The following is a 15,307-nucleotide window of genomic DNA, read 5'->3' on the forward strand; positions in this document are numbered from 1 at the left end:
TCCATACAAATGACAACCAAGAGAGCAAGATGGCCAGAAGAAACAGAAGACTTGAACAGTGGTATAGATCAAGTGGACCTAACAGACATTTGTCGAATGTTCCACCCAACAGTAGCAGAATACACATTCTTCTCAAGCACACACAACATTCTCCAGGATAGATCTCATGTTATGTCAACAGAATAAGTCTCAACAAATTTAAGAAGATTGAAATTATACCAGCTATGCTCTCTGATCACAATGGAATGAAACGATAAATCAGTGGAAGGAAAATAGGAAAGTTCACAAACATATGGAAATGAAACAACGCACTCTTGAACAACCAGTGGGTCATAGAAGAAACCAAAAGGAAAATTAGAAAATATCTTGAGACAAATGAAAACAAAAACACAGCATACCAAAACTTATGGGATGCAGCAAAAGCAGTATTAAGAGGGACGTTTATAGTGATAAACACCTACATTTAAAAAGAAGATTCTAAATAAACAACCTGACTTTACACCTCAATGACCAAAAAAAGAACAAACTAAGCCCAAAGTTAGCAGAAGGAAGGACATAATAGTGATTAGGGGAAATAAATGAAATACAGAATAGAAAAGCAGTTGAAAAATCAATGAGACTAAGAGTTGGTGTTAACATCAATTTTTTGTTAAATAGCCCCATCTTTTTGTTAAAGGTCAACAAAATTGACAAAGCTTTAGCTAGACTAAGAAAAAAAAGGAGAAGACTCAGATAAAATCGGCAATGAAGGAGGAGACATTGCAACTGATGCCACAAAAATAAGAAGGATTATAAGAGACTCCTATAAGGAGTTATATGCCAGGAAACTGGATAATCTAGAAAAAACTGATAAATGCCTAGAACTATACAACCTGCCAAGACTGAATAATGAGGAATAGAAAATGTGAACAGACCTGTAACTAGTAAAGAGGTGGACTTTGTGATAAAAAAGCCTCCCAACATAGAAAAGCCCAGGACCAGATGGTTTCATTGGTGAATTCTATCAAATTTTTAAAGAAGAATTAATTCAGTTTCTTTTCAAACTCTTCTAAAAGAAATTGAAGAAGAGGGGACACTTCCAGACTCTTTTATGAAGCCAGCATTACCCTGATACCAAAGCCAGAAAAAGACACTACAAGAAAATAAAATTGGAGACCAGTATCCCTGATGAGTATAGATGCAAAAATCCTCAACAAAATACTACAAACTGAATTCAACAGCATATTAAAAGGATCTTACACCATGACCAAATGGGATTTATCACTAGGTGCCATGATGGTTCAACATCTGAAAATAAACCCATGTGATACACTACAATAACAGAATGAAGAATAAAAATTACATAATCATCTCAATAGATGCAGAAAAAACATTTGACAAAATTCAACACCCTTTCGTGATTAAAAACATTCAACAAGCTAGGATAGCTTGTTGAATATGAAAAGCCCACAGCTACCCTCATACTCTGTAGATCCTCTCTTGCTTTTAAGGATTGGATAAAAGACCTAGGTGCCCTTTGTGTCTTCCAAAGTCCCTGTGTAAATATGGTTGTGTAAGAGAGATGCTCTTTCTTCAGGATGGTCACCTCCAGTGTGAAGTTCGATTCCATCCTGTCTCTGTTGCCAGCTGTGTTATCTGTTGCTGCAACTAAGTTAGTTGTCCTCCCTTGCAACTAACCTAGCCATCTTCATTTCTTCTCTCCCTTGGAGCCCACGTAAATCATACCTGTTAAACATTGTTATGATGCTGCTACATGACAACCCTTTCAGAAACACCTGGTGGCTTAAAACAATAACCATTCATTTTTCTCACGGTCTGCAGGTCAGCTGGGTGGTTTGATTGGGTCAAAGCCAGCTGCTCTTGGCTGGGCTCACTCATGAATCTGTGCTTGGTGAGCCTGGATGATCTAGGATGGCTTCAGTTGAGATGACCCACCTTGACTCCCTGTGGTCGCTCATCTTCCAGCATGTAGCCTAGGTTTCTGCTCATGGCAGAAGGCCAAGGAAGAAAGCAGAGGCCGCGTCGCCTTTGGGGTCTAGACTCAGTACATGCATGCTGTCACTTCCACTGCATGTCCCAAGGCCAGCCCTGATTCAGGAGCTGGAGAAATAGACTCTACCTCTTAATGAAGAGGAGCTGCAAGGTCCCACTGAAAATGCTGTAGATGCAGGGACAGGTAGAGAATCTGAGCTGGTTCTGTGTTCAGTCCACCGTGTAGATCGGGAGTCAGCAAACGTTTTCTGTAAATGGCCGAATAGTAAACATTTGAGGCTTTGGGGGCCATTTGGCCTTTGTCATAACTACTCAACTACTCAACTTGGCGATGTGAAAGCAGCCATAGACAATATGTGGAGTGGGCATGGCTGTGTTCCTCTAGAACTTATTTACAAAGTCAGGCAGCAGGCCGGATTTAGCCCACAGCCTGCAGTTTGCTGTGCTCTGACCTCGACGATCCAGACCAAGTAGGAATCTCAGATGCAGGATCTAGGATGCTGTCCTTCCTGAAATCATAAGCAGAGGTGTCATCTGCCAGCAGAAGTGCTCTTATTGGCGAGAAGAAATAAAACCAGGTGAGAGGAGCAAGGGCTCCCCTCTAAGGTGCAGATGACTATAGTTGACCCTTGAACAATGTGGGAGTTAGGGACACTGACCCCCAGCGCAGTCGAAAAGCCGCATCCTGCTCTCACTGCCTCAAAACCAAAGGAATTGATGAATGACTCACCCAAGGGCAGGAAGCTGAAACAGTCTGGATAGAATCAGGACTCAAACCCTAGTTCTTGTGATTCTACATATTGGGCTCTCTAATCGAACACAAACTTTTCCCCTCACGTAGGTAAAGATCTGTAAAACGAAAATACAGGTATGATATTTATCGAACTAAATCCACGTATAAGTGGACCCACCCAGTTCAAACCTGGGTTGTTCAGGGGTCAGCAGTCTTTGCATCCCTTTGGGTGCCGTATTGAACTTACACAGGTTAAGTTTATTTATCATCAAGTCCCTGGAGTTCATTCCTTTTTGTTCCTGTGTTTGGCTGGATCCTCATTTCCTATCCATCTATATCTCCCAGGGGATCCCAGATAGAATTCTTTCCATTTTTCTTTTCTTAAAGTTTTTGGCCATGCCACACAGCTTGCAGGATCCTACTTCCTTGACCAGGGTTCGAACCCCTGCCCTCAGCAGTGAAAGTGCTGAGTCCTAACCACTGGACCACCAGGGAATTCCCGCTTTCCGTTATTTCTGACCTGGATGCCCTCTTCTTACGCTTCTGGTCCTCCTGTCTTTCTTAACCCGAGCTTCAGAAGCGAAGTGACCACCTCCTTCTGGGCCCCCAGGGAAAGCCTCCAATTAGATCTACGGATTAGATCATGTTTATTTTCCTTTACCAATTATGCGTCTGATTGTCAGGACGATGACATGCTCCACCAAAGTTTAAAGATACATTTGTTCTCCAGAGTGACTTTTTGTTTCAATCATTATTGCCTGGAGTTGTTGCTTGACTAGAGATTTGATTAAATTTCAGGTAACATGAACTTCTTTTTTTTTTTTTTTTTTTTTGCGGTACGCGGGCCTCTCACTGTTGTGGCCTCTCCCGTTGTGGAGCACAGGCTCCGGATGCGCAGGCTCAGCGGCCATGGCTCACGGGCCCAGCGGCTCCGCGGCATGTGGGATCTTCCCGGACCGGGGCACGAACCCGTGTCCCCTGCATCGGCAGGCGGACTCTCAACCACTGCGGCACCAGGGAAGCCCATGAACTTCTTTTTAATAGAATGTCCAGGTCTCTGCAATTCTTCGATCTGCTGGCTCGGGTTTTCTTACACGGGCTACCCATTGTGGGTCAGCAGCCTGCCATCTTCTTTTTCCCCTCAGAGATTTTCTTTACCGCATAAAATACAAGGCTATTACCATCTTGTTTTTCTAGAAATGAAAATGAAATCTTTGCTTTCTAATTTTATTCCTTCCCTTTTATTATTGGTTGCCACTGACTTCTGCAATATGATTCTTCCCTGGACATTAATCAGTGGGTATAGTTTTCAGCTTGACATGGCTCAGACTTCAAGCTTTTAAAGTAGCAAAGTTGCATAGACAGTCAATAAATCAATAACTATCGCCATTTTATTGCTTGTAAGGTGATTACTCCACTTTACCTGTAGCGACTTTTCAATTTGATCAAAATGCAGTTTTGTCAGGTCGTGGTTGAGTCCTCCAGATATAAAAATACATAAAGCAATTGAGAGAAGCCTGTGCTCAAATATTTTAATAACTACCCTGCACTTCTTTAACCATCTTATTCCGGCACTTTTGTGGTTCCCGTCCTATAATTCAAATTTCCATGCTCTTTGCCAAAGAAATTTTGGTTTAGTGTTTATTCCAACCTCTTGTCTTTGTAAGAGTGTATTATTTTTCTTGCTAACTGGTGGTGAACATTGGTCCTGCTGCAAAGCGTTTTCTCTGTGTCTGATTATTTCCTGTGTGATCTGTAAATCAGGTTCTGATGGTGGTGTAACATGGAAGATGACTTGGTTTATTTGAGATTGTTTTCCAGACAATGGGAGGCGGAATAATAGGAGCGGAATTATTATCTTAGGCAGGAAAGGAAGAAATCCTCCACTTTGCTTACTGCCCTGGCAGCAGGCACCCTTTTGACTGTATTTTAAGGAAAATTAGAAGTGAGGGCCTGCACTCAGGGCTGCTTGCCCGGGGCAGTGTGCTGCCAGCCTGGTATGGCTCTTTGTCTTAGTCTGTTCCTGCTGCTATAACAAAATACCACAGACTGGATGGCTTATAAACAACAGACATTTATTCCTCACAGTTTGGGAGGCTGGCAGTCTGAGATCAGGGTGCCAGCATGGCCAGGTGATGGTTCTTTTTCCAGTCACAGATTTCCTATTGTGTCCTTACATGGTGGAAGGGGCAGAGGAGCTCCCTGGGGCCTCTTTTATAAGGGCACTAGTCCCATTCTTGAAGGTACTGCCCTTATGACCCAGTCACCTCCCAAAGACCCCACCTTCTAATACCATCCTTTGGGGGTTAGGCTTTCAATGTATGAATTTGGGTGGGGAGACACACACGTTCAGACCATAGCATGGCTCACGTGGCAGGTTGTCCTGCCTCCTTGTCATCCCCGTGGCATCCCCCGCCCGCCCGCAGTGCAGAGGACCACTCCCTCTGTGGATCACCTTGGCTCCCACCAGTGAGTTAAGTCTTAGCATTTTCACTCTGCTGTTGCTGTACGTCTCGAGTATCCGCAGAGGTTGTCTGCCTCAGTGGTCCGCTTTATCTCCCAGGAGAACCGGTTACTGGTTTGACTACAGTGATTTGGTTTTGAGTGGTATGCCTCAACCCTGTTTCCCCCAGGCCTCTCATGTTGATGCCCTGCTTTTGCAGAAGGTGAGGTTTTCCAGAAATGGTTATAGTTGACCCTCATTATGAGCGGTTGGTTCCGTATTTGTGAATTTGCCTGCTCACTAAAATGTATTTGTAACATCCAGAGCAATACATGGGGCGCTTGCCCAGTCATTCGCACAGTGCACGTGCAGAGCCTCAAAAAGTTGGAGTTGCCAGGAATGCACGATCCCAGCTGAGGTTGGAGAAATTGGTGCTCTGCCGTCTTGTTTCAGTGCCCAGACCAGAAACAAGCGTTCTTTTCACAGTCTCTTTAGTGCCATATTTTTCGCATTTTTGTGCTTTTTTTTATTGGTAATTTTGCCGTTTGCAGCGGCCTTGAAATGCAGGGCAGGAGTGTCTGTAGTGTTTCGAGAAGCCTTCTGTCTGTAGCCTTCATGAGAAGGCTGTGCTGGGCCTCATGGAGAGAATATGTTTGTTAGACAAGCTTCCTGCAGCGTGAGTAACAGTGCTGTTTGGCTATGAGTTCAGTGGATGAACCAACGATATATATTTGATAAGGTGTCTTTAAACAGAAACACACAAAACAAGGTTGTATATTGATTGGTTGCTGAAGATATTCTGACCAGAGGCTCGAAGGAACCTAACCCTGTAATTTCTCTTGGGGACGGTGATTTAGTACTCACTAATTAGGTGGCCATGGTGACTTTATAGCACAAAACTACCACAAATAATAAGAAAGTAACATTTGTCAGAAACAGACTCACAGACTTAGAGAATGAACTTACGGTTACTGAGGGGAAGGGTGGAGGAAAGGGATAGTTAGGGAGTTGGGGATTGACATGTACACCTGCTGTATATAAAATAGGTAACCAACAAGGACCTACTGTGTAGCACAGGGAACTCTGCTCAATATCCTGTAACAACCTAAATGGGAAAAGAATTGGAAAAAGATACATGTATATGTATAACTGAATCATTTTGCTGTACACCTGAAACTATCACAACATTGTTAATCAACTATACTCCAATATAACATAAAGATTTAAAAAAAAAAATTAACGTTTGTGTCTCCCCAAAATTCATATGTTGAAACCTAATCCCCAATGTGATGGTGTTGGGAGGAGGGGCCTTTGGGAGGTGATGAGGTCATGAAAGCTGAGTCCTCATGGATGGGATTAGTGACCTTATAAAAGAGACCCCAGAGAGCTCCACCAGATGAGGACACAGTGAGTAGATGGCCACCTGTGAACAGGAAGTGGGCTCTCACCAGACACTGAATCTCTAAGTAAGTGCCTTGATCTTGGACTTCACAGCCTCCAGAACTGTGAGAAATAAATGTGTGTTGTTGATGAGCCACCCAGTCTGTGGTATTTTTGTTACAGCAGCCTGTGCTCACTAAGACAGACTGTATGTATCTTTCATCACAGCAGAGGTGCCTATGCTGAAATGTCTTTCCTGTGCAAAAAAATAGCACACGTGGATTGTTCTGCCAGGTCTGTGCAGATGTTCTGCTCACGTTTTTAACGACAGGTTTTCTCTCCCAGGTGTAAGTAGCATGGTCAATGCAGGAGCGATGAGTGGCTCTGGAAACCTGATGGATTTCCTTGACGAGCCGTTCCCTGATGTGGGGACGTATGAGGACTTCCACACCATCGACTGGCGGAGGGAGAAGTCACGGGACACCGACAGACGCAGAAAGGTACATGCTGTTCATAAGGACACTGTGAGGGGAATCCCTTCGGAGGGCTGGGCCATGCTTCTATCGGACAGTCACTGAGCTAGAGCTTGGGTTCATGTGTCGTGTGCTGAGCTAGGTTCTAGAGAAGAGAAGGGCTAGTGGGAGAGGCAGAGATGTGGACAGGTAATTGTAATACCAGGTGCTTTGGGTGGAAGGCTATGTCATACAGAGGTGTGGTGTGGAGGGCAAGGAGTGGGGCTCTGGAACCAGACAGATTGGGTGCATCCTGACTTTGACATCTTTAGGCTGGCTGACTTCTGGGGTGCCATTTCTGGACCCCATCTTCTCATCTGTAAGGATGGAGTTAATTATACCAGAAGATTAAATGGGGCTCTATGTGTATGAAAGCACATATTACAGTGCCTGGCCTCTCGTAGGCAGTCAATATATATTTTTATGGGCTGCAGTAAAGTTATGTATCAAGTGCTGTGGGGTCATTTAGGAGGGATGTTTAGGGAGGGAGTTTTTAGAGAGGGTGCGATCTCAGTGGGGTCTTGAAGGATGACTAAGAATTTGCCAGGCAGAGGAAGGGGAAAGGATTCTCATCAGGAGTGGCTTTTTTAGGTCACAGAGGCATGAAATACCGTGGCACATTTAGGCAGTTCAAGGAGCTCTAAGGTTTGGTGGCAGATTCACGGAAGGGGAGGACTAGAGATGAGTCCGGCCACGTGGGCGATGGGGCCACATTGGGAACCACTGAGTAGACCATGAAGAGGAGTTTAGATTTCCTTTTTTTTTTTTAAGATTTATTTTATTATTTTAAAATTTTATTTATTTTTGGCTGCGGCGGGTCTTAGCAGCAGCACACGGGATCTTCATTGAGACATGCGGGATCTTTTCATTGTGGCGCGTGGGCTTCTCTCTAGTTATGGTGGCTGGGTTTTCTCTCTCTACTTGTGGCTCACAGGCTCCAGGGTGCGTGGGCTCTGTAATTGTGGTCTGTAGTTGTGGCACACGGGCTGCAGAGCACGTGGGCTCTGTAGTTTATGGCACGTGGGCTCTCTAGTTGAGGTGCGCCAGCTCAGTAGTTGTGGTGCGTGGGCTTAGTTGCCCCACAGCATTTGGGATCTTAGTTTCCTGACCAGGGATCGAACCTGCGGCCCCTGCATTGTAAGGTGGACTCTCCACCACAGGACCACCAGGGAAGTCCCTGGATTTCCTGTTTACTTATTTATTTATTTGTTTGTTCATTTTTGGCTGTGTTGGGTCTTCATTGCTGCACGTGGGCTTTCTCTAGTTGTGGCGAGCGGGGGTTCCTCTTTGTTGTGGTGCGCTGGCTTCTCATTGAGGTGGCTTCTCTTGTTGTGGAACATGGGCTGTAGGCGCACGGGCTTCAGTAGTTGCGGTGTGTGGGCTCAGTAGTTGTGGCTCGTGGGCTCTAGAGTGCAGACTCAGTAGTTGGGGTGCACGGGCTTAGCTGCTCTGCAGCATGTGGGATCTTCCTGGACCGGGGCTCGAACCCGTGTCTCCTGCAATGGAAGGTGGATTCTCAACCGCTGTGCCACCGGGAAAGCCCTGGATTTCGTTTTCATGGCCACAGGATACAGAGAGATGCACTGCCAGGGGAGAAACAGGAAGCTTGGAAATGAGCTCAGGAGAAAGAGGAAGAAGATCTGACAGAGGGCAGTGAAGTGCCGATGGAGAGAGGCTTGGGGTCCAGATCCTTCACAGGAGCCGTTGCCAGGATGGAGGTGGGCAGTGGGGCCAGGATGACGCCCTGGCTGTGGTCAGAAGAGGGTGATGCCTTGGATGACGAGAGGAGGGAAAGGGGACGCGGCAGATTTCAGGGGGAGGCCACTGAGTTCGGTTTCAGGCGCTGTGAGTTTGAACTGTTTGTCCAGCCTGTGGCTGGAGCGGGTAGGCAGGCGAGAGAAGCCTGTGCAGTTCAAGGGCAGGGTCAGGGCTGTTGGTGGAGCGTGAGGGGTCCTTGGCATGCGACTGGGTGCTGAAGCTTTAGAAGCGGCCCAGGTGGCCTGGGTCTGGAGAGAGAGGTCAGGAGCAGTTGGGCCCCAGAGCAGTGCCAGAGTTAGTGGGTTCTGGGGGGCAGGCTGGGGCTCAGTGACGGATGCTTAGCGGAAGCAGATAGAGGTGAAGGAGGGCAGCCAGCAGAGTGGCCACAAGTGAAAGGCGGGAGAGAGTGGCGAGGACGGGGCCCCCTCCACGGAGGGGTCAAGTCGGAGACGAAGCAGCCGTGAGGGGGCCGTCGGCGACCGAGGGCGAGCAAATCCAGCGCAGCGCGTGTCCGCTCAGCGCCGGTTCCTTGGCTCGCAGCCTCGCCCGCATGTGCGCATGCTCTATATGGCTGCTCCTGTGCTACAACAGCAGAGTCCAGTAGTTGCCACGGAGACCATCTGACCTGCCGAACTGAAAATATTTACCTTCTGTCTCTTTACAGAAAATGTTTGCCAGCCCTTGCTCTAAAGGGTTATGAGGGGAATGATGATCTCAGGAATGTAGGTTTCTGTTAACACAGGGAGGCAAACGGGTGCTCTTACAATGTGTTTAGATGTAACCATCTGCCTGGAAAGCGTGATCCAGGCTGGCTCCTTCAGCCTTCTTGCTGTTAATCAAAACTACAGTGAGGTATCACCGCACACTGGTCAGAATGGCCATCATCAAAAAATCTACAAACAACAGTGCTGGAGCGGGTGTGGAGAAAAGGGGACCCTCCTACACTGTTGGTGGGAATGTAAGTTGATACAGCCAGTATGGAGACCAGTATGGAGGTTCCTTAAAAAACTGAAATTAGAGTTATCACGTGATCCGGCAATCCCACTCCTGGGCATGTATCCAGAGAAAACTCTTAACTTGAAAATACACATGCACTCCAATGTTCATAGCAGCGCTATTTACAATTAGCAGTAATCACGCCTCGGATAAACCTCATTGGCTATGATACTGCCACTGCACAAAGCTAACAGCACCATTCACAATAGCCACGACATGGAAGCAACCTAAATGTCCACTGACAGAGGAATGGATAAAGAAGGTGTGGTACATGTATACAACGGAATATTACTCAGCCATGAAAAAGAATGAAATAATGCCACTTGCAGCAACATGGATGGACCTAGAGATTATCATACTGAGTGAAGTGAGTCAGAGAAAAACAAATGTCATATGATGTTGCTTATATGTGGAATCTAAAAAACTGGCACAAGTGAACTTATTTACAAAACAGAAACAGACTCACAGACATAGAAAACCAACTTATGGTTACCAAAGGGGAAAGAGGGTGGGGGAGGGATAAATTAGGAGTTCGGATGAACAGATACACACTACCGTATATAAAATGGATAAACAATAAGGTCCTACTGTATAGCACAGGGAACTATATTTAATATTTGTTAATAACCTATAATGGAAAAGAATCGGGAAAAGAATATATAGGTATAACTGAATCACTTTGCTGTACACCTGAAATTAACATTGTAAATCAATTATACTTCAGTTAAAAAAAGAAAGCTCTTGGGACTTCCCTGGTGGTGCAGTGGTTAAGAATCCACCTGCCAATGCAGGGGACATGGGTTTGAGCCCTTGTCTGGGAAGATCCCACATGCCGCGGAGCAACTAAACCCGCGTGCCACAGCTACTGAGCCTGCGCTCTAGAGCCCACGAGCCACAGCTACTGAGCCCATGTGCCACAACTACTGAAGCCCACACGCCTAGAGCCTGTGCTCCGCAACAAGAGAAGCCACTGCAATGAGAAGCCCATGCACCTCAACGAAGAGTAGGCCCTGCTCGCCACAACTAAGAGAAAGCCCGCGCACAGCAACGAAGACCCAACACAGCCATGAAGAAAGGAAGGAAAGGAAGGAAGGAAGGAGGGAGAGAGGGAGGAAGGGAGGGAGGAGGGAGGGAGGAAGAAATGAAGAAAGAGAAGGAAAGTTCGTTCTTGTTGTTAACGTGTAGCTTGGAAAATGAAAGAAGGAATTGAAGTCTTTGTCGAAGAGGGTCTTTTGTGAACAGACCTTACGATTTAGGCTAAAATAATGATTTGTATTCAAAACGGTGACACCGAAGTGATGTCTTCCTTCAGAATGGCTTTGAAATAATCAAAGATCACATCACACTTAGTGAGGTTTTTTTAAGTAAGTGAACTTTTTTGGATTCTTTGGAGACTACCATGGCATCTTTCTAGCTCTGTGAACTAGAAAGCCCATTTAACCACTGTGCTAGGTAACTGAAAGAGTCACGTTAGCGGCAGTCTAGTTGCTTCATTATATTCGTTTTCTCAATCACCGTGTTTCCTGAGGAAACAGTTTCAGAGAAGGAAGCCTGAATTGGAAAGTGTGTCCACATCAGCTCCGATGTCTTTCTGCTTCTAGATAACCAGCAAAAGCAAGGAGTCCATATGGGAGTTCATCAAGAGCTTGCTGGACGCCTGGTCGGGATGGGCGGTGATGCTGCTCATCGGCCTGCTGGCAGGTACGTGGAGTGTTTCTCTTGTACTTCAGGCAAAGGGGCTGTTACTTGAAATACCTAAGGGCACAATACATGACGATACACTTAACATAAATCTATCATCAGTAAAGCAAAAAGACCCCAAGGCACGGACAGGCCCAGGTATGGTCATTGGAGCGCGGTACCGAGAAGGCGGGTTGGCCCTTTCCACACTGTACAAAGGTTTACCGCCATGCTGGATTTTATTGAAAACACACCTTCTATAGTACTTGGCCACGTAGAAGGCGAGAAAGGACGGGAACATGTTGGTCTCTAAAAATAAAACATATGAGACTGGCCTTTACTAACACCGGCAGGCCCTGAGATGAATTGTAAACATCGAGAGACGCTCACGGTAACGCGAGACACCACAGGGTCTGAGGTAGGCCCGGGGCGGGGGGGTGCCTCCAGCCCATGGGTTGTTCTGACCCTCAGCGACTCCGTGTCCTTCATTTTTATAATCCCAGCACCATGTTTGTGAGCAGTAGCTGTTTCCAGAATGAATGAATGAGTATCTGGAGGGGACACCTCCCCTTTTAATAGCAAATGCACAGCCCTCCATGGAAATTGTTTCCTGAAACTTACTTGCTTTTAGGAGGCTGTGAAGGTTAATGTCTAAGGAGAAAAAAATTTGATCATGCTGAAGAGATTCCCTTAAGAAACTCCCCCTGCCTGTAGTAACACACTAGTTCTGCTTATAGGACTGATCAGAGAATGGCTGTGTGATACAGGTTGAATATAGTACGTACTCGCAGAGCACCTGCGGGGCATAGGGTAAAATTTTGTGATTAGAGGACTTTGATTTCTGGCTGCCCTGTCACTCGTTACATCTACAGTGGTAAGAGGGGCCTGGTTGCCGGGGAGGGGCTCCCTCTGCCTGGCATGTCCTAAAGGGCCCAGGAGAGTGCTGAAGGGGCAGTCCTCTCCTTCCGGCCACAGCAGCTACCCACCCATTCCGCCCATCCTGTCCTTCCCCTCCCAGTGGCGCTCCCGGTACATATTGGCAGCAGTGCTGGGAGGGAATTCGAGTTCATGGACATATGGCGTTTTGCCACCCATTCATTAGGCTCTATGAAGTCCTTTAAAGGTAGGTGGGGGGGAGAGGGCGGGGAGGGTAGTTTGCTGCGAACTTCGATGTCTTTCTTTAGAATAGATTTATAAAACTGTACCCTGTGTTATTCTTGGCTCCTGGGAAGGAGGGATGAATACGGGAAATGAAGGAATCAGAGTAGATGTCTTGGCGTCCTGCTGGAGTCACACAGCATAGATTTATCAACTGATCTCAGAGCCCTGTTGGGCTATCTTTAGCAAGTCAGATACCGACCATCGGGCTTCACTGTTAATCCGATTTCCATCAGTTCTTTCAGGAAGAATCACCTGGGGAATTAAAAAAAAATTCTGCTGCCCAGGCTTCAATTAAATAGTAGCTCCCTGGAGATGACACCCTAGCATTGAGTAAAGCCCCCTTTCCCCTGTGATTCTGATATGCAGCCAGGGGTGAGGACTGCTGGAGAAGGGCGATCCCATGGTCACATCAGCAGATGAGTATAGGAGGGAGGCAAGAAAGAGATGATCTTGGCAGTGAAGGTGGCGAAAGTGTTCTTTTGATCTGGATGAAGGAAAAGCCAGAAAACTGCCCCATTCACCTTCCCGTTCCCCAGTGGCGAGCCCCAGGGGTCCCACTGTCTGGCTTGTCACCTCCGTAGTGGCAGGCAGCCCGGCATTATATTCCGACGCCCAAGACGGAGAGGCCCAAGCTGTGGCTCCTCTGCAGGGCGTTAACCAGGAGCCACCACTGGGTGTCGCTGTTGTTCCACACAGGGCAGTTTTTGTTCCAATGTCGTCATCTGCTTGAGGTGTTCTCTGACCAGCTTTTCTAAAAGCACGTCTCCCTCTCTGAGCCTCGTCGCCCTCGCCCACTATATGTATGTATGTGTGTGTGTACGTAACAGCTTTATTGAGATATAACTCACATACCATACAGTTCACCTAGTTAAAGTGTACAACTTGGTGGTTTTTAGTGTACTCACAGAGTTTTGCAACATCACCAAGGCCAATTTTAGAACATTTTCATCAGCTCCCAAAGAGCTTCCTACCCTTTAGCTATCAGCCCCAGGGTCCCTAGCCTCCGCTCAGTCCTGGGCAACCGCTAATCTACTTGCTGTCTCTGTAGATTTGCTTACTCTGGACATTTCATAAAATGGAATCATACAATATATGGTCTTTTGTGACTGGCTTCTTTTACAGCATAACGTTTCCAAGGTTCATCCATGCTGTCGCATGTGTCAGCGCTTCATTCCTTTTGGTTGCCATTGTAGGTGGACCACATTTTCTTTCTCCATTCAGCAATTGATGGGCATATGGGTTGTTTCCACTGTTCGGCTTTTGTGAATGTGCAGTTGTGAACATTTGCGTACATGTCTTGTGTTGGGTGTATGTTTTCATTTCTCGTGGGCAGATGCCTAGGAATGGAAGTGTTTGGTCAGGTGGTGACTCCTCGTTTAACTTTTTGAGGACGTGTCCGACTGTTCTCCTGCACCATCGTAGAAAATGGCTGCCATTGGAACGTGCTGTATTCTCCTCTCTAGCACCTACCACCTTCTGTTGGAGCCCCTCATTTACTTACTTATTCAATCTAGTGTCTTCTCGCACAAGCTGAGATTCCACGAAGGCAGGGACCTGAGTTTGCTTTGTTCACTGCTGTACCCCAGGGTGTGGAACAGTACGTGGCATGTAGTACGTAGGTGCTCAATAAATAGCCCTTGAGTGAATGGATGGACCTGAGTTTCCTGATTTTCATTCGTTTGTTGCTCTCATTCATTCAACATGGATATATAGTTCCAGCTATGTACCTGACGTGAATACAATGGCCCTTGCCCACTTAAAGGGGACACAGGGTCTAGACACCTGGCTTGATCCCCACCGTGGCACACAAACCAGACAAGAGACTCCCCCCACCCTTACAGACTAGTTGGAGTGTGTGTGTGTGCATGTGAGTGGTGTGTGTGTGTGTGTGTGTATACACATATATATAAATACTGATCATATCAGGATGTGATAGGTATGGTGATGGGGAGTGCCTGGGAAGTATACTTAGCCCAGACTTAGGAAATCAGGGGAGGCTTCCTGAAGGAGGTGATATAAATGCCAGCATCTGGAAGATAAATAGGAGCTTGGCGGGTTGGGGGAGGACAGTGCTATCTGAGGTGGTGCAGAGAGGAGGGCCTGGTGTGCCAAGGAACACTGTGCGTGGGATTCGTGATGGAGAGAGAGGAGCCTGGAGAGAAACGTGGGAACGGCGGTCAGAGCCTGCACGCTGCTGAGGATTCGGGTGTTCTGGCTAGAACAGTGGGCGACTGCTGATGGAACCAGGAGAGTGGCAAGGCCAGGTCGCCTGAGGCTGGCGTATGGCTGCCTTTGGGAATTGATGTTCTAATAAGGACCCAGTAAAAGTGTGAAAAGTTTGGTAGCGCAAAGGTATTCCCTGCCTTTGTAAAAGACTGGAATGGGTTATTCTAGAAAGAGACCTAAAATGGCCTTCTCTGACCCACTGCACACTCGATTTTATCCCACTCCTATCGGCCTTTCAAGTAGTTATTTACTTATGTAGCTCCTCAGTCCTTTATCCATAATTTTTTAAAAATCCAGAAAGTTCTAACAAGTGAGATTTTTCAAGCTGGATTCCATTTGATGGCAAAACTTTATTTCAATGACAAGGCAGTTATAAATGGTTTTGTCTCCATTTTGTCTGAATTGTCAGGTTTCCTGGAGGATATT

General features: G+C 46.5%; 1 protein-coding gene and 1 pseudogene across 1 annotated transcript in view; one reads left to right on the forward strand and one right to left on the reverse strand.

Annotated features, from left to right (window-relative positions):
• LOC117310594 (H(+)/Cl(-) exchange transporter 4-like) overlaps positions 1–15,307 on the forward strand; it is a 113,469-nt gene that overhangs the window by 11,127 nt on the left and 87,035 nt on the right. Inside the window, 2 exon segments of the mRNA XM_073799768.1 lie at positions 6,894–7,048; positions 11,416–11,515. Of these exon segments, the coding sequence (XP_073655869.1) occupies positions 6,894–7,048; positions 11,416–11,515 (255 nt within the window).
• LOC117310657 (U4 spliceosomal RNA) lies at positions 9,880–10,003 on the reverse strand (annotated as a pseudogene).

This window comes from Tursiops truncatus (assembly GCF_011762595.2).
Source record: "Tursiops truncatus isolate mTurTru1 chromosome Y unlocalized genomic scaffold, mTurTru1.mat.Y SUPER_Y_unloc_1, whole genome shotgun sequence".
Classification (NCBI taxonomy): domain Eukaryota; kingdom Metazoa; phylum Chordata; class Mammalia; order Artiodactyla; family Delphinidae; genus Tursiops; species Tursiops truncatus.